A 20,692-nucleotide genomic window follows, 5' to 3' on the forward strand; every position below is an offset into this window, starting at 1 on the left:
CTCACACATGGCATCCATTTTTCCCACGCATTGGGCAAAGTCTGCAACTTGGGCCTAGCGGGGGGGGGGGGGGGCTATTATAATGAGCATAGCCCAAAGGATTAAAGTGATAGTTGCAATTGAAGGTATATTTCCCTTTTGTCTTTCAAAATAAGTTTAAAAAAAAGTTACTTCCTGATCGATCGCACCATAAGAGCTAAAAATAAGCCAGTTCGGGGTTCCACTTTGAGCATGAGCAGAACCGGTCATCAGTACCGGCAGAGCATGTTGGTTTTTTATTCACTGAGATAAGCATCTGTGATGTAATGATTATTCAAGTGATCATTATGAGTGGTGCTTGCTAGCACATCCACCTGACAGCAAATGCGGTATTTGACAATATAAATAGAAGAAGATTGTTAATACATACAATCAATACGAAATAATGAAATGGATGCTTTCCAAAGTGCTAATTGATGGATCATTCTGGTCACCTGGTCTACGCAAGTTCATTCTTTCTTTGAACATGACTAATGAATTCCATAAATTGTTACGTCGGGTAAGCTGAAATACCTTCTCTCGCTTGAAAACTCGTGGAGTGCCTAATCAACTGAGAAAGAAGAAAGGTCATTTGTACCGATGTGCCCATTTTTAGCTAACCCCGAACTGGCTTATTGAAAAAGCTGAATACCGTGGGAGGTACCCTCGCTCGCGCGCACATTCGCACGCTTAGATGCCGAGTCATGATCGAAAATCTCACTCAAAGAAATTTTTTGAACTTGGCATCCCTGCATCGGTGTGTCCGATGGAGCTTCAACTCTATCAAAATAAAAACAGTGTCAATCCTTTCTGTTCGCTGCCTCTACAAGTGTTCACGTTCAGTAAGTTGTTTACGCGTGTTTGCATTGCATTGTAAACGTTCCCGCGGAGTCAGCATATTGAATCAGCATGGCAGCATACGAGCGGGAAATTCTTCTGCAGGCAAGTGCTCACACAGCTCTAACTGTCGATTTATATCGGTCTTATTGATATTATCCAGTCTCATTACACACATGAAGTATGATTCTAACTTACGTGATCCTTTACTCTCTGTGTAATGCGTCCATACCCACCTATAGTCACCGTTCTAAACTAGACAACAAGTCAAATGATTGAACTAACAGTAATAAAAGCATGTGGGACTGCATAATCGTGGTGCGAGCATCGAGCATCTCATCCCGGCGAAACTCAACCTCCCTCAATTTTACCAGTTCCACTAACTGTTAGAGTTTCTACCTCACAGCGGGATTTTTGTTGTTGTTGTCTTTTTCAAAGAGTTTTATCAGTAGGTGTACAATTGCCCACCACACCGCAAGATTATTGTGTAGAGAGAGGGTCTAACAGTTAAGGTTAACTCAATTCACTCTAAAAAAAAAAAAAGAAAAAAAAAGTTTTTTTAATATATTAGTAACGTTTAGAGGTTCTACTATTGTTAGATTAGCCCTAGGCCTACATTAGATTAGTTTAGTCTAACAGTTAGGCCTAGAAAATAGAATCTATATCCATTAGCATTTTGCCTTTTATTATATTGGATAGCCTGTCATTGTCATGATTGTGTCGATCGGTGATGAATGTCACTTTCCCCTGGCTCTGCATTGTTGTTGTATAATTATAAATTTACTAGATCTACTAAATACAGACTAAACACAAGTGACTAACCAAGTGCTAACAGAGTACAGTACTAACGTCAATTACGGTATGGTCGCCACTGCGGTAAGGTCGCCAGACATTCACATCGCATGAACGCGCGCCGCGATCGGAGATCAGGTTGGGCGACGGATTTTCATCACTCTCAAAATACATTCGTAATTCACCTTTTTCCTCCGTAAAAAACACAAATAACTTTAATCAAAATATATTTTACCATATGTAACAGGAGATAAAACCATTTTTAATGCAAGGATGTTTTTGATTTAGAATGGATTTCAGGTGGCAGATTGAGGGAGATTTTCAAACACGGTGACCGACAATGCCTCCTTCATTGTATTTGAAGCGTTAATATAACACACACGTAGTAATATGTGGCCGGCTATGGGCAGCGAACTAATTCAGTGCCGATATTAGTTCGCCAGCCCGGACGTGCACAAGAATTACACACAAGTGGCGACCATACGGTAATTGACGTTAGCAAACTACTACTGTATTGCCACTGTAGAGTGGTCCAATCAATTTCGTGCAGCACACATGCCTAGCTAGTATTTAATAGTAACGATAATATCAATGGGCAAATCATGCACTTTAGACAATCTACTGCTTTAGGGCCCTATATTATCAGTACCATACAGTTGTACCTCGGTCATTCGGCCAGTCATTCCCCGTGTGCCAAAACAGGTGATATCCCATGAGCCACCTCGCACTGAGCAGTTTAGGTGGTAGAACTAGAAGGCTTCACAGTGCACCACGTATTCTTTCTGGAGTACATTGTATGTGAGTGGCCCTGAAAAGGGCCTAACCAATCCCGACGTTTCGGCAAGCATGTTCTCACCGTTCTCAAGGGAATGTGCTATCCTGTGCTATGCTATCTGTGTGATATCCTGAGTGTGGTGTGCACCGGTATAGAGTCTACTCTTAACTTGACCAAGTCTAAAATCTGTTATTTTTGTGAGGGTCCAAATTCAGGGCTCTCACGCATTGAGCGTAAGACTCACGCAATTCAACCAATTTTGACTGTCTCACTCTGATAAACGAAATCTCACGCTAACCCCCCAAAATGGAATGTACATGACTACAAAAATAAATATATCTCTAAATTATCTGATATTCCGAATATCGATATGCCCAAGCCCAAAATTTCGAGATTTTCCCGCGCGGGTGTAAAGCTTAACCAATAATAATCGTTTTTGGTTCGCGCACAACGACGAGCTATTGGATTACGATTGGTTTCTACCTATACCACGTGAGCGTAGCTTGTACTTTTAGGCAAATTACAGTACATGTATGGCTATGACGTGTATGCTTTACATCGCTTTACATACACTGACTGTGTACATAGTACGTACGTACGGCCGCACAGCAGGCCGCCAGGCGCTAGCCAGGAGGTCGCTCCGCTCCCTCGCAGTGTCTCACGCCAAACTCTCACTCAAGGTTGGCAGCCCTGCAAATTGTGAAAACAACATCTCGCAGAAATGTCTGTGTCCTCAGATATACTGGAATTTGAAAAAAATACAAAAATATGCGAAAGAAACAGCTTTTAGAGTACCGTGTAGGTCTACTCTCTCGTTCTCTCATGGAGCCAAATGTTTCTTAAATCAATAAATGAAGTAATTAGTTTAAATTGGCAAATAAGGACTTATACACCTTCAATGAATTAGAATCCAGTGCAGAATCTTTAATTTTATGACCTGACTACACTGTTGCCATGATAGCTTCAGAGCATGTGCACCTTTAAATATGCTATACCAATTCAAATAATGTAATGGAGTTACAATTATAAATACAAATTTTTATGGGCCTAGATACATCATCTATGAGAGTGATCAATGCATTTTAGATAATAGTGGAAATGGAATGCTCAACTACATGTAATTACCATTGTGAATAAGATCAAGGGATGCCAAATGCTGATTTATAACATGGACCAAGTAAAGTTATACTGCTCATCTTACACTAAAAAAAAAAATGAGAATCATGCTTGAAATTAATTTGAAATGTTTGATGTTTAGTATTTTTTATTTTATTTTGTGCAGAGGGGCTCGTGTGATACAGTCCAAAGTTTATCACTGAGAGGTATCACATTCCAATTTTGAATATTTTCAACAACTTTACTGCTTGGATTTAGTGAATTGGTTGTTTTTGCAAACTGGAAAACCACAATTTAAAAAAAAAATCAACTTAAGAATTGTTTTCAAACAACAAGCAATTAGTCATGATAGCATGATATTTACTGTTAGTCGTTACAAAGGTCAATGATTAAAAGCTTGTTGACTGTCAATCATGTAGAATTACCAGGTGCCAAGGAAACTTTTTTGAGATGTCCATTTGAAGAGCATGACAAACTACTAACCCCATAAAATGGGAAAATATCATTAATGGACTATGGAGTGTACCAGAAAAAGTTAGAAGACATGGTAAAGCTTACGTCTTTCATCTATTGTTTTTGCCTTGATGTGGTAAACAACACCTACAACACTGTATCTATAACTAATTACCACTCTATCTACATGTCCACTGCAGACAATACCAGAACTGGATGGAAGCGTCCATGGCTTGTCGGCTGTATGGGGGCTGGGCAATGAGCTCTTGCTGCACGTGGGGTGTGGTCGGAAGAAGCATGCTGAAGGCAGTGGTGAGATTTTTCTACCAACTTTGTGTTTTGGCTGTGGAAATAAAGTCTTATTTGATATCTAGAGCAAACTGTTATGCTACAAATGACCATATACTGTATTTAATTCCCTAATTTTGAATGTAATTGATTCTTCTAATATTGCAGCATAGTACACTGTACACAGTCCTGTAATACTTCCCCTTGTTGTGGTGCCCAAATGCTCCTTTGTGATAAAATGCCCTAGCAGTGGTTTACAAAGATCTTTAAAGTTGGGATCAGCTTAATGAACAAGTTTTCCCAGATACTGTACAACTGCTTGTGTGCATTGAGGGAAAGTAAGAGGAAAATCAGCCAATCTGTTTAAAAGTTATTAAATTTTTGAAGTTTCAGTGCAGCCATTGCTGGATGAGAAGACTACATTCAACAGTTTGTGGTGTCACTGCAGGACAAAGTTATAAAGAAAATATAAACAAAATTTAATATTTTCTTTGTATCATATGTGACATCACAAACTGCAGTAGCCTTCTCATCCAGCAATGGCTGCACAGAAACTTTTAAGAATTCATGCATAACTTTTGAAAACTTTGAGAAATTTTGTAGAAATCTCTCCCAAACATTCACTGATGTGGTCTACTAATATCATTGCATTCACTCAATCCACTCATATAATTGGGTGAACTTGTCCTTTAAAAGTTATGATATGTCACTGGTTTCAATGTTAAGTTTTGATAAATATTTTCAGAATCCACTTCAGATTGTTATTAAAATTTACTGAGAAATTCCTTTGTCAGTTATTTCATTTTGTATATTTAAATTTTTTTATCTGTATGAAAAGTCTTCAAAATGTTCATTTTCATCTGAAAGAGTTAAATTTCTTTTTGATTTTACCAAATACCATTTCTAAGTTGCAGTGTATCTGCTGCAGAATATTCCAGGTCATTTGAAATGTGTTCTTACTTTTTATCAAATGTTGCAGGGGATCATGCTACACCTCATAGAACTCCTTCAAAGCTTCATGTGGTAAAATGGCAAACGGACATGCACAACCCTCACACAAGGAAACTTGTTGTGCAGTCTCATGGTAAGTTCCTGGAAAACATACTTTTAGCGGAGCTGTTTTCTTCTCCAACTACACATATACAGAAAATAGTAGAAACATGTTTTAGAGAAATGAAGGTTATTATGAGTGACAGCTTGTCTTGTTTTGTTTTGTCTTGTTACCTCCGCCAAGGAAGGAGGTTAAGTGATCATCGGCGTTGGTTTGCCTGTTTGCAAAATAACTCAAGTTCTGTACGGATTAAAATGAAACTTGCTTAAAAAATCTATATTGACACAAGGAACACCTCGTTCAATTTTGGTTATGATCTTGGAGTTTTGATGGATTTTTGAAGGATTTTTCATCTGTTGGCATATATTATAATAAACATCAATAAACACAGGCTCAAACTGGAGGTTTACATACGAGTGTACACATGCACTGAAGCGCGTGCTCTGCTCGGGCATGGCGTCGTGTAGTGACGTAAACAAAGGGCTTCTACATTGTATTATGGGAAATTTCATGCATGTATGGGTGGGAATGAGTTGCTTGCTTGGGGGAGGTCTGTGCTCTCCGAGTGCTTTCCTAGTTTTATTTACAGGGAATAATTTTCCTTGAAATTGAATAGCACTTTTAGTCGATGGACATACATTTCGAACAAAATAGTGTACAAGTCTATGTAATGAAATTGCTATGCAAATAACATTTTGTATAGCACTTGTACAAAAATGCATAGCAAATTGCTATGCAATACCAGGAAAATTATTCCCTGATTTACCAAGTTTATATTGTTCTCTAATTAGTGTTTATAATGGAGAGGTGTGTGAACTCTTTGGGTCATAAAATACATACACTGTCTAGTATGCCCTATGGATACAAAATAAAATGAAAATGGATATTTGCTCTTTTCATCACATATTTTAGTGTTTAGAGGAGGTCATGTACAATTGTAGGGGCAGATCCAGGAATTCTGTAAAAGGGAGGCACCTTTACTAAATTAAAGGGGGGGGGGCGCATGTCCCCAATTTTTGTTCTTTTGTTTTAACAAAAAATAAAGAGGGGGCGTGCGCCCGGTGCACCCCCCTCTTGATCCGTCACTGTCGTGTACAATCTGTACATTGTATTAATGCTCATTGTTTTCCGTCTGTTCGGTCTACAGTCTACAGTATACAGTATGTTGCACAAGGTATTTAAATGTTGTGGTTATACGGTATAAATTTCTGTGGAATGAAACCAGGGAATAAAGTGCCAACTTGAAGCAAACTCACAGGAGAGACATAGTATTTATGTCCAATATTATTTTGTATTCTGGTCTTACAGCCTATTTACACCCTTTCCAAATGATATGTTATTTTTTCCTGTCCTGTAAAAAATTATTGTGTAAGTGTGTGTGTGTGTGTGTGTTGAACGTGATGTGTATAGGTTCGTTTAAACCCCGTAACATTTACAATGTGTTCATTAAAAAAAGCACACACCTTAGCTCAGTCAAATTACTGTACGTAATTAAGCAATATCAAATATACTGTAGGATATATAATTGTACAGTGGTAGTAAACAAGTTGCTTAGTTACACTTTTGTGTCATTATTTTGCATTCTAATAGTTATCCATTCATGCAAGCATATCACATACCTGTACGTGCTTTGTTTCTTAGTGTTTTTATCACCAAGAGTGCCCCAGAACAAGTGAATACAAGAATGTCAGAAAAGGAAAAAGTTTTGAATTGTATGAAATGATATGTGCATTATTTCTACATGAAGATTTGCTCCATGAATTATGTGCAAACATACCTGATGTGAGCACGTATGTCTGACACATAGCTGCACAAAATGTGCTTTTTACATCAATTACATTATGTACTGTATGTGGCATTGTCGCATAATTGATTGTTCTGCCCTTGAATAAACATATCGTTAACAAGGTTCTACTCGTCTGGACTTTTCTTGAATTTAATGCTTAAATTTCAGTGGTGCTTTAGACTGCACTCACATGTACTAGCTGATAAAATCAAACCCATTTGTTATAAAGGATCTTTCTGTGTGTTTTCTTTTTCTTTTTTGTTGGTTTTCTTGTCATTTCCTTTTTCCTTTTAAATTGATATTCAGGGTTAATTCTAGTGCTTACTTTGCTTTTGAAAACTCCAAGAAACCAGTTTTCAGCAGGATTAAACAGTCTGTTTGATGTACATGTGACATCTAACTGTGTGAAAATAAGGAGTAGAGGGCTGTGCAAGGCAGACCATCTTGGAAATAAATGGGAATCCCACTGTAACAAGGTTGGAAGTGCTCTCAAGTCTTTGCTTGTGATGGGGTAAATAATTGGATCAGAACTTTGTTTAAATGTGTTGAGCTACATGGTGATGTGTATTATATTCTCCTATCAAGTGTTAAAATTTGAAAAAAAAACATCAAACAGAGGCTGTGAATTTTCTCTCAAAATGAACACTCTTTGAGTATTCAAAGTGTTGTCCAGAGTCTGTTACAAGTGTGGCAAGGTAGAAAAATAAGCTGGCACCAATTAGATACTCATTTCTTAAAGGTCCTGTTTACCTTTGGGAGCAGTGATTTAAAAATGTTCAAGATATCACTTTTAATGCATATGTGTAGGTCAGTTGTATCATAAAACATCCTACCATATAAAATTTTTGCAATAAAGCCTAAAATATACAGAGATATCAGAGTTTTTTCCATTAAACCATAACTGCAGATAGTTTAGTCTGGAAACGTTTTTATCATACACTATTGACCTTTTGTTCACATTTTGTATTTAACAATACTTAACATCAATTATGCGGATTCAAATTTTTCTAGTGGTTGTTTCTATCCTAACTCACATTTTAGAACTATTTCAAAGCACTAATGCTGGGTTTTTTCTTCAGGGATTCTACAAATGGTACATTATGCCTTAAATTGTTTGTTTATTTATTGATTTTCTCCAATGGCAGATGTCTTCACCTCCCTCCAGAGACACACCCCCGATGAAAGAGACATGTCAAGGAAGCCTCAGTATGTATCTCTTTTCTCTGTTCATCTCATGCAGTAGCTTTGCTTCTCAAATAATCATCATTTCATCTTCAAATTGGCAACCCTAGATTTTACCGAGTAGGCTACATTGTACATATCTTGGAGAAAGATGACATTGCACGAAATTCACTCAGTCTGCACAAAATCAGAAGCAAATTGACAGGAAAGTGGTTAATTTTACAATGATACAATGTAAAGGAGCCTAAAACTGCCCTGAAATATGCTGCCAATTTGAAGGATCAGATAGGGATTTAGCTCTTTAAAGGCTTTTTAAATTCAACAACCCAAATTGACACTTATTCATTGTACAGTATACATATCAGCAACAAAAATGTCAAATGCAAGGGAATTTTGACCTCATTGCTACTTTTGAAACACTGGCAGTGAATAGTAAGAACATTCAAATGCATGCAGCACCAAGCCACAGAAATGTGGTTTGGGGACTTCAAGAGTTACAGTTGTAAAGATCAGTTTCATACAATCTTAAAGTTGGCTTTGATTAAAAGAAAAAAAAAGAAGTGAAATCCAACAAATATAATGAAAGAGTGATTTATTCTTGTGTCAAATTGTGTGTGTGTGTGTTTGTTTTTTTTTTTGTGTGTGTTTTTTTAATGCAACTGATTCACAAATTGCCCTTCATTGATGCAGGTAAACTCAGATTATTCAGTATTGTGTGAATAGTACATGTAGCTGTGATAAAAATCATAGACCATACATGTACAGTATACATGGGATTTGTATAAGGGATCAGAACCACCACCACCACCATCGCGCAAAAACTTGGCAGTCTAGTGGATATTATGCCTGTCTAGTACAGGGGCCGCGGAACGTTTTTCAGTGTGGAGGGGCTGCGGGACCGGGGGGAGGGGAGGGTGGCAAGGTCAAGACCCCCCCCCCCCCCCCCCCCCCCCCCCCCCCCTGCTTAGACGGGAAGAATCTAAGGGCTGAATCTTTGGGAATTGAAATTCATGAGTGTTGTGATTTTTCCCGATTTTTTTTTTTTTTTTTTTTTTTTTTTTAGGAACCAAAAGTGTGGGGGGCTGCAGCCCCCCCAGCCCCCCCGCTTCCGCGGCCCCTGTAGTAACCAGAAGGTTGTGGGTTCAAATCCCAAGCAATTAAAATGTATGTTTGCCCATGACTTTTGTCATGACTCCTATTCAAAACATTGAATAATTGGTGTTTCTCTACATTACATTGATGGAGGACACTTTATTTTTCAGTCACAAGAATGAGAGAAATTTCATCAAAATTCTGACATGGATTTTTACACATTTTCACCAAATGCACACAAATTTTCAGTAGCGATGATCTCATCACCTTGCAACTGCCCCATTATAGATTGGTTTGTAAAACAAAACCACAAAAACATGATTTTGATCTTTAATTTAACAACTGCGACTGCTTTCCCTTCAGAAGTTAATATTACCAGGCAATGTCAAGACTGCATGTACGATAATTTTACACAAATGATACTTCTCCTATTGATTTTTACGTACGTATGTATGTACATGTCAAATAAAAAAAGGAAAATTTGTGAAAATTTGTGTAATGTTCAATGGGAAACTTGCAACATAGGCTATGACATCCTTACCTCAGCCAATTTGGGCATGTTATTCAGACTTAATCACTAATCTGTGGAAGTACGAGAAACATTTTGTGGACAAATCCTACTTTCTTTAGTGATTTAATTCTGATTTTTGTACCATTTGATTCTGTTTGCCTTATTTCTTTTGCACTGTAGAAGGTAATATTGCTTTAGAAACAGGAGCACTGTGGCTGATTCAAGTTTTATGATTGTTTTTTTTTTTTTTTTTTTTCTAAATCCACTATAAAAAGACACTGTTTGGTTGTATCGCTTATTTTGACTGTAGTTTTTCACGTGGAAGTGATGGAAATTAGGGCAGAGAAGCACCGGCCAGAAACTAGGAAAGTTAAAGGTGCATAGTCCCGGTAGTGTAGAGGGCGCTGTTGATGATACTGCCCATCACCGTTAGCGTTGATAAAAAGATTGCCAAAGTTGAGCTGTCACCAAGAGCGTGGGTGTTGCTAAGTAACGTTGCCTTTGTTGTCTTCTCTGCGCATCACGTAGTCTGTAGTAATGCCAGGGTGCGTGCATGTGTGTTTCTTATTATGACATCACAAAAGAAGTTTGCTAAAGCTGTCATCCCCTCAGCCGAATCATGAGCCGACCTGTGATCGGACCACTGGCTACAGTGGATTGGACTTCTTCGGACTCGGGGAAGTGGGCCATAGCGTAAGCGCTAAAGAGGAGTCGATAGCGTAGGTCTCTATAGGAAACTTGCGCCGTGCGCCCACGTATGCATTTGACTAAACCACCGAGACCATGTACCTTTAATAAGCCTTTTATGATCTTGATAAAAATGAGATACAGGTGAACTGCAGGAGGCAGCTTTTGTAAACTTCTTTTGTGTGTGTGTAAATACCTGTGATCTTTTGTGTCATAACAGGAAGACGGACGTCTTCTCTAATAATGTGATGCATGTATTCTACATCAGCTGTCATTGTACGCTGAAATAATTGCAATCTGCTTTTAACTCCAATCTTGCCAATAAAGACGAGCATCAGTCGTGTTTAATATTTGCAAACTGCCTTTTAAATTGCACTCCGAATGTCGGAAGTGATTCCCTCCGAATACAGAGAATTTGCCGTCTGCGTGTTTGCACATCTTCAATGAACCAATCTTCATCACTGGCATGACAGTGGAAAAATTGAAGTAAAGCTATTACGTGTATGATTATATCTCAATTTCGTTGCTAGTTTATATTCCTACGTGCCTGGTATCAACATGCGTGCCTTGATTGGGAGATTGACGTCGAGAATACAATAAAGGGGCTCTCTGTGCAAACATGTACCAAGTGGAGTTGCTACGTATGCACCAAAATTTTTCATAACTGTTAAACAAATCAGCATTTTAGCATTCAAGTTTGAAATAATTGTGTCTAGAATGTGAACCATCAGGTTTTACTTGAGTTTCCTTGACATCAATTGCTGTGGCAGTTTTGCAATATATGACTTCTTTCTTCACATAGAATTGAGAATTCATATCTGAACCTTTAATTTCATAGTTCTCTTCCTTTATACTGCTATTCCTATTTAAAGAGAATGAATATTGTCATGAATTTCATTTGCTTTAATAGGAATACCAGTTTTGATGAGTGGCTGTGTTCATTAAATTTCTCTAGAGCTGAGTTTCTTTTTATGCCTCCGCCACGAAGTGGTGCCGGAGGCATTATGTTTTCGGGTTGTCCGTCCGTCCGTCCGTCCGTACGTCCGTACGTCCGTACGTCCGTACGTCCGTACGTCCGTACGTCCGTACGTCTGTACGTCCGTACGTCCGTACGTACGTCCGTCCGCATTCGTTTACGCGATAACTTGAGTAATATTGACTGGAATTTTACCAGACTTGGTCCAAGTATAAAGTATGATGGGGCAATTAATTGATTAGATTTTGGGTGAAATCGGCCAAAGGTCAAAGGTCAAAGGTCAAGGTCAAATCATTAAATTGTATCTGTTTACGCGATAACTCAAGACTGAATTCAGCAAATTTCACCAAAATTTGTCTGAGGATGATGTATGATGGGACAATTACTTGATTAGGTTTTGAGTGAAATTGGACAGAGGTCAAAGGTCAAAGATCAAGGTCAAATCCTAAAATTTATCTGTTTTCGTGATAACTCTAAACTGGATGAAGCAGCTTTCACCAAACTTGGTCCAAGGATGATGTATGATGGGGCAATTAGTTGAGTAGATTTTAGTGACATTGGCAAGAGGTCAAAGGTCATAAGGTCAAGGTCAAATGCTAAAAACATTGCTATTTCCCCCATATCCATGCAATGCCCGAAGGTATTATCTTGACACTTATTGTAGACATCTACTACTGCATAAAGATTCTCCAGAGAGAGTTTCATGTCATAAGGTCAAAGGTCAAAAGGTCAAAGGTTAGGTGAATATGTTACAATTTCACTTTTCTTGCAAATGGTTCAATGTATCTTCATGGAACTTGGTACATACACATGTACTGACTGGCAGGGATTTTCTAGGGAATGTAGGGGTCATGGGTCACTAGTCAGGGGGTCAAAGGTCAAGGTCAACTCCTCAAAATTTTACTTTTTCCCTCATATAATAGTATATGCAATGCTTACATTATTATTTTTAAAACTAAAACTTGATATATACATGTATTGCCTAATGGAGATTCTCTGAGAAATTTCCAGCCAGAAGGTCAAAGGTTAAGGGTCAAAGGTCAGGTTTAAATGCAAATGTATATATATTTTATACTGTAATTACACTCTTTCTTCATACCTTGAAGATTACTCAATGCATAAACTTATAAAAGGGTAGGTCAGAAGTCAAGTAAAAGTTCTCAATTCCCCAAATACAGGTACCTGCACTCTTAGATAATTATAGTAAACCTAGTTCAAGGAAAGTGAACATTCAAGATATTTCTGACAAACCTGTCATTTTAATATTTTGTCAGTTTTGTGAAGCTGTCATAACACATTGTGAAGACATTGTACCATACACCTATTGGGAGAATTATGCATTATGGCGGAGGCATCAGTCGCCATAGCGACATTTCTAGTTCCTTCTACATTTAAACAACAACAACAAAATATGTCAAGAGCATGGACATTGTAATCCTTGTTTTGAGATGCTACAATGTACATGTAGGTTACATTTACCACAGTCCTGGTGTAGGATGATGTTGATGCTACCTCATTAGGGTAATGGTTTTCCTCATCAACCCACACATAATTACCTCACCAAGGGAGGAGGTTATGTTTTCATTACCGTTGATTTGTTTGTCCGCGTGCAAAATAACTAAAAAAGTTGTGAGCGTATTGGGATGAAACTTGCAGGAAAAGTTGAAAGTGAGACATGGAACAGATGATTAAATTTTGCCAGCGATCTGGAAATTTTTATGGATTTTAGGAAGGAGTTTCAATATTTTGGCAGGTAGGGTCAATGAACTTGGGAGTTCAAGCTGCGCATTTTTGAGGTTTTCATACATGTATGTGCAATAAAGTGCATGCTCTAGTTTCTGCTAGGGCGAGGCGGCCGTGCAGCTGGAAGTTGCTGATGTAAGGAAGGGCTTCTATTTTGGGAAATCAGATGATTTCCAGCATGCATACATATGGGTAGAAATCACTGATCTCTATGGGAGAACATTGATGGAAATGAGCTGCTTGGCAGAGGTCTGTGCTCTCAGAGTGCTTCTCTAGTTTAATGATTGGTTTTTGGTGCAACTCAAAATGCATTTGATCGAAGGTCACCCACAAAAACAAAATTTCGTCATTTCATGTGAGAGTACATACATTTCCTTCATGTGTCATGAACACTGAAGTGCTTTTCTTGAGAAGTGGCTGACAAGTTGATCATGCAGTGAAAATAAACTGTGGTTAAATTATCTGCTTAGTTTCACTCAAATTTCCCCTCCTTTGTTGCTTCACTTCCAAATGGCTGATATAATCCTCACAAAGAAAATACACAGCAACGTACTCTACAACTGTCTTGCTTTTATAACAACTTGATCTTGAAATGAACTGTATCCGGCTTGTGAAATCGACATGCGATATGTCATGCTCAACCGCATTCTTTTGGCTCATTTAGCACTGACTGCCTGACTGCATATCCCTGCTTCGGGGGGACAAACTGCATTTAAATGTGTTGCTTGAAGTTTTGCATGGTGAAGTAAATGAGAGAGAAAGGTTTGTGGAGACACCATACAATGTATGTCCCCACTCTTCACTTTTTACCCTCCTTACAACCCCCATATGTGGCTTCCCTCCTCAATTCTCCTCTTTCTAGGCTCTTCTTCTGCCAAGCAACGATCTGGTTAAGGACCACATACACATGGTGTCACCGCAAACCTTTCCCCCTCAAACTGCATTAGTGTTGCGCTGTTAAATCCGTAATGACATTTTACAACCTGGCTGTGTGTTCAATGTCTGTGGTATTTTGAGACTGTTATTCGGTATTTAAAAGGACAAAAGGAAAATTCTACTTTGTGTTCCATGTTAACTTCAGCAAACAGCGGGAAGTCAAACAAAACTACAGAAAGTGATATACGACAGAAAAAGTGCAAAAGAGTTAATCAGACATGAGATGAGAAGGTTGTTGAATTTGAAGTCTCCATTGTTTACATGGTACGTACATCGACATTGTACACAGGCACTATATACAGCTGTACCACAACACTGTACATGTAGATAATGCAATAAAGTCATCACCTCTTTCAAGTGTCCCATAACCCTGAATACACATGCATGAATCTTTACATTACCAAAATGTTGTTTTTTCTTTGAATGCAATAAGACCGGATGAATAATATATTTTCAACATCAAGTTATCATAGAATTTTAATGACTTAAAAGTATAGCAATGATGGTATTTTTAGGAAGTGTATTGTAGTTGTAAAACTATTGTCCACAAATAGGATATTTCTGTTAAATTTCTTTCACATTGTCCAGAAACCAATGATTCTAGAGGGAGCGATATTGTTATCTTGCGCATCAGATTTAATGGGAGCCTTCCACCAATTTTAGTGCATGTACATTTGTATTATCTATATGAGAAAGCACGATACAATGCACACAGTCGTACTTGATAGATCTCTGCAGCATTCAAATTTTAGAACTTGAAGCTTGATAAACTTCCTTCTGTTTATTACTATAAACATCAATATTTTCATGCGATTATTACATATATCACGCTGGGCGGCTCAAAAACATATTTGTGGGTACTTGAGTTCGTGCTGTGCAATTGTCAGCCCATTCAAAACGTGCAGATAAAACTGTGAGGGTATTTTTGTGGGTTTTACAATTAGTGCTGCCCAAAAGTCGTGCGAAATATTATATGCAAAAATCAATGTACTGCGAAAATTTCTGAGTTTACAGTACTACTGTACCTTTGATAGTTTGATTTTAATCTATTTGCTCAAAGACTATTTGAACATGGAGGTGATTTTCACTTAAACTTGAAGTGGCTGTTTAACTCTGTATCAGAAGTCTTAATTTGTTGTCACATTAACACTGTTGTAGCATGTGAATCAACAAACAATACTCCTTCTCCCTATGCTTGAGCTGTCGACAAACGATGAAAAAGATCTTTAGTGTAAAATGCATTAACTCCAGGGATTTTTCTCATATTATTGAGTGCCTGGCTTGAAACAGAATTCTCTTAATGTCAAATTCCTTTTGACTTGATATACAGCATGCATGAAGAAAGGAGAAAACAAATTCCACTCCTTTTTGAGAGAAATAGTTAAATACGGCGAATCTGTGAGAGCCTATAGATACAAATTGTAGAAATCATATTTAAAAATGAACAATTGAGGATCCTTTCTGTGATAAAAATTAAAAGTAGCAAAGGGTAGCAAAAGAAATCAAACGTGATGGCATTCTGGATGTAGGGCTCTCCATGTTGTTCTGTGAGGTGCTGTGAGTGTAATGAAAAGGAATACATGTATTATAGATTCACCCAATCATTTTTTTCAGAAAGGTTGCCATTAATGGCCTTCTGTTTTCTCCCAGTGTTGTTGACTTTTTTTCTTCTTCTTTTTGCGGTTATATGCATTGCTAGCAGCAAGGAGAAATACTAATCGGCTTTAGTACACAGTGCATTAGCATCGGATGAAATCGTCATGGCAGACAAGTTTTATGGCCTACCCATGTCCATCATAATGTGGAGCCCTACAAATGCAACCACAGTCATCCTGTTTCATTGGAAGTTATGTTCATTTAATAGATAGCAGCATGAACAAATGCATCCACATTTCTCAGAAAAAAAAAAATAGTTCAGTAATACGTACATGTATATGCATGGCTCTGATCGGGTGCTGTTCATTATTCCGAAGCTTCGATATTCCGAAGGTTTGTTATTCCAAAGGTTCGTTAATCCAAAACACACAAATTTCCTATACCTAGAGGTTCGTTAATCCAAAAATGATGAAGGGTTTGTTAATCCGAACATTTGTGGCGTTATTCCGAAGGTTCGTCATTCTGAAGATTTGTTCATCCGGAAATGAAATTCGGAAAAACGAACCTTCAGAATAACGAATCTTCGGACTGAAGAGCCTTCGGATTAACGAACCTTCGGAATAACGAGCTGTAACCGCTCTGATCATGGGTACCCTTCATTCTGCAATATTTTCAACATCCATAGAATTTTGCTGACCGCACCAAGGTGCTATTTTCTGATAAAGATTTAACAAAATAAAGCTAAAAGGAAGCTGTAAGACTAGTTTCGTAATATTTAGAATAATATTTTTATATTTACAGCCATTTTTAGATTAAAAAATGCAGTTTTTTTGCTTTTTAAACGTAACATTAAAAACAGCACAAGGAAGGATTGTGCTTTTGTTGGGCATTTGATGAATGATCTGTATGAAGTAGTATAGTACAACAATTTTTATATTGAGAGCATGCCATGTGCTCTTCAAATAAAAATATATGGATGAATTAATATTTAGGATTTTGTTCATAACTTTTGGTGTCCACCAAACATATATAAATAAATCACACAATTGCAAGTGATATTGCAATAGCTGTTTGGTAATATAGCATTCAAAAGAGATCAGAGTAACAGTCCAACAATTAAAAAGGTTTTCATTCCCCATTACTCTGATATCAAAAATATACTATCACTTGCAACATTACTTGAATTTTTAGTGTCCACAGTTATGAACATAATACAGCCCTATTCTGAAGTAATGGAAAATCATTTTCTAAACTTTTGTATCACCAGGGATTGCTTTCATAAAAATATAAGAAAATGTTACTTCACATACGTACATGTATGTAAGCATTTTTCATCTTTTTTTTTTTTTCATCAATTAGTTACGAAGGTGGACATGGTTATGAACAAAAGAATTATGAACGTTCATAACTCTTTTAGTTTTTATTTAATATCAATGTCAAAGTTTTGTAGCTATTTCTTAACAATTCTGAACTATTCTATCTTTTTCAGTATTGAATTATAAAAACACAAACTACTAATGATTTTATGTGTTGTATAGTATTGTTGTACTTCCTTTCATCTCTTCCTTATGTTCATAACCTGGACACCACATCCAACAGTTATGAACAAAATGACAACTTCATAAAATTAAATATTTATCTTAGAATTAATCGTGTAAAATTAATTTGATTTTAAGTCATTATTTCTTTAGTCTTAACTAGTTTCTTGTAAGTTTTGATGCATAAAAGTAATCTGTTTGAACTTTAAAATAACCATCAGTAGTGTCCTACAGTTATGAACATAATCTAGTTTTTGACAACAGCAAATTCTTACAGTGAAAAAGAATAAGAATGATTACAACTTAAGTTATATATGTTGGTCCACTCCATTGCCTTTGTTTATTGAAATGTTGTTAATGGAGATATGATATCAATTCACTGATGTTTGCTAAATTTCTTCAGCACAGGTCACAAAATCTAGATGTTCATAACTATTGTCCATAATGGATTCAATCACTATGCTTTGGTGAAGATGCAAATCCCTGAATTTCTGGTTTATGATGATAGTCATAGCAATTATCAACTAATATATCACTGAAGTTTTTCTGAAACTGCTTCCATAAATGAATCAGAAGAAGAAAAATAGGAAATGGACATGAAGTTATGAACAAAATACACTTGATGTTTTGATGTTTGATTACATGTGCACTGCCCATGGAACAGCTCTTAAAATTGGTGTGTGAGTAATACAGGGTGTAAGGAAGATTGTGAGGAAAGAATCAGTTTCATTCCAAGAACTTCATTTTTGACTCCATATATGTTACACTTTGGGTACCCATGATTGGAGCCATGCACATATGCAAATTATCTCTCCCTTTGTGAATGATTCTGGGAAATTATGTTACGGGAAAGCAAGAAATAGTACAAGGAATTATTCTCCACCTACATAAAAATAGTGAAAAAAAAGAAGACATATAGCTAGAGATAAGGAACTATATTAGACCGATTCAGATTGAATTCAATGTAACTCATGTTGGCCGTAAGTGGGGGCTTCCAAAATAAGAAAAAAAGCTGATTCAATGGCCTTGTGCATTGAGTTACATGTAATAGGTGCATTGCTATATTCATTAACCCGTTGAGGAATAGTCCCGAGTATACTCAGGCAGATGTCTATGGGAAATGTGTGTTGTAGCAAAATCAGACTGTCAAGACATCAATTAAAACGAGTCTGGTAGAAATTTTTCCCCACATCAATCAGATGAACGATTTTTGCGAAAAAAAATTTTTGCGAACAATTTTTGCGAAAAAAACTATCATGTTCACTGGACCTAAGTACTGGAATGAACTCCCTACGGAACTTACAAGCTGCACCACTTTAACCTCATTCAAACGAAAATTAAAACAATATCTTTTGAGCAGCTACGGCATGCATATTGTATAGTACTTGTTGCTCAGTATTTCCTCCCTTGTCTATCTTATTTATCTTCTAGTAGTAGTCCGACGGGATCCTAACCATGTACATTATTATTCTTCGATCAGTCTGCCTGTTGCGCTCTCTAAGTTTTTATTGTTACACTCGATTGTTGGAATTCTTGCGCGTGGCAGCTGTCTGTTACCATGGTCACACGGCCTGCATGGTTTAGGACCCCGCTGGAATTTGACACCTGAGCTCCATTGTCCTTGTGTGTATATTTTATATTCACGACAAAATTCTTTTAGCCCACCTTCCAGTTATGTATTTATGCCAAACTGTTACGTCATCATCTATACCTCCACACCCACTTAGATCCTTACAATCTCAGTCGTTGTTCTCTCAATGTCCTTACTTGTAGTAGGTTATAGTTGCAACATGTGACCTTTCAGTGTTTTATTCTGTATTTTATATAGCAACATTTGATTTGATCTTGTTCGTTTTAATCGGATCCCCCAATTATAGTATGGTCTAAAAATATCCGTACTTATGCTTCCCCTAATCTGATTTTACCATGGGACGTGCGGCTCTATACAAGCTTGCTTTTACGCAGGCCCCATCATATTTTTCGCATTATGATCTCAGTTTAACTCGCATGTATACAGACCTTGTGTATACCAAGACAAACTTTTGAACATTCTGGTGAAGCTCTATTTTGAATTATGTTCTGTATAGATTTCGTATCAATTTACTTTATATTGTGATATGTGAGAAATATGAAAATGAATTGAAATGAAATGAAATGAAATGAAATGAAATGCCATCTCTTTACGAAAGCCAAACATTTGATGTGCACAATAAGAGGAAGAATAAACCTGTTAGCACTTGCTAGTGTAAAGAAATTGTGTGTACATGTAATAGTATGAGTGTAATCATTCAATGTCTGTCTATGGGTAGCATTCTGACTTTCATTTTCGTTTCATTCTGATGTTTGTCAAGCTATTTCAGTTACTGAACTTCAAAGTTGTAACATGTGCAGGCAGCAAGAAGTATATTGTACATGTAGATATGAGAAAGCTGTACAGCGTATCTTATGAATGCACACATGAGTTGTTTCTCATTATCTAAAAAAAAAAAAAAAATCATCGTCAATATACGGTGGAAACCCCAAGCCCCATCCCAACCGAAACTTTACCATCCCTTTAAACAATACAATGACATTGATGGCAATCCTGAAGGTTTTTTGTTTGGATTGTTACAGGCTTATCAAGTGTAGCCGCCTGTACAGGGCATTCATTGCCGAGTGCGTTCAGGACTTACGCAAGGCATCTCAAGGTAAGCCACAACTGTGGAATATTTCATGCCATGACAAGTGATGTAAATTTCATAAGCCCTTTCTCCATGCAATTGTTATCAATATTAAAGATTTCAAGGTGACGCTGGCATCATAACCTTTTGTTATAGTGTAATGCCGGTTCCACACAAAATACTGTATACACCGTTATTTTCGCGAATTGCAGTTGGATCGCGAATTTAATAACACACGAAATTGTCTCCATGCGCTTTGTTAATAGAGAGCATTAACGTAAGCGTCAGCGTCGATTTGCGAAAACAACATCTCGCGAAAATGTCTATGACCTCGTCATTCGCGAAAATATCTGTATGCGAAAATAACGGTGTATACAGTACTCTTGCACAAGGCTCTGGGCAGTGGGTAGGAACTGGGTACAAGCATGGTTGAATAGCTACTGTGAAAGTGGATACTTTTCATGACTTATTTTCGTGCTCGGCCGGGTATTAAGAGTTTTGCATGTTTTTAATGCCGCCGAATCAAGACATCAGCTACTGGACATACTTGTATGGCAAGCAAAAATATTTGGGTGCTTTTATTTTGTGCTAGTTTCTGTGATTTCTGTGATTATGACATCACACTGTAAACATGTATTCAAGAGCACTATGGTAT

The 20,692-nt window shown here is 37.3% G+C and overlaps 1 protein-coding gene across 1 annotated transcript in view; it reads left to right on the forward strand.

Annotated features, from left to right (window-relative positions):
• Nucleotides 1-927: 927 nt before the first annotated feature.
• The window catches only part of LOC140232250 (nuclear pore complex protein Nup85-like), a 44,036-nt gene continuing 24,271 nt past the window's right edge, over nt 928-20,692 (forward strand). The window contains exons 1-5 of the mRNA XM_072312383.1: nt 928-960; nt 4,192-4,303; nt 5,259-5,363; nt 8,262-8,322; nt 19,991-20,064. Of these exons, the coding sequence (XP_072168484.1) occupies nt 928-960; nt 4,192-4,303; nt 5,259-5,363; nt 8,262-8,322; nt 19,991-20,064 (385 nt within the window). The remainder of the gene's footprint in view (nt 961-4,191; nt 4,304-5,258; nt 5,364-8,261; nt 8,323-19,990; nt 20,065-20,692) is intronic.

This window comes from Diadema setosum, chromosome 8, assembly GCF_964275005.1.
Source record: "Diadema setosum chromosome 8, eeDiaSeto1, whole genome shotgun sequence".
In the NCBI taxonomy this organism is placed as follows: Eukaryota; Metazoa; Echinodermata; class Echinoidea; order Diadematoida; family Diadematidae; genus Diadema; species Diadema setosum.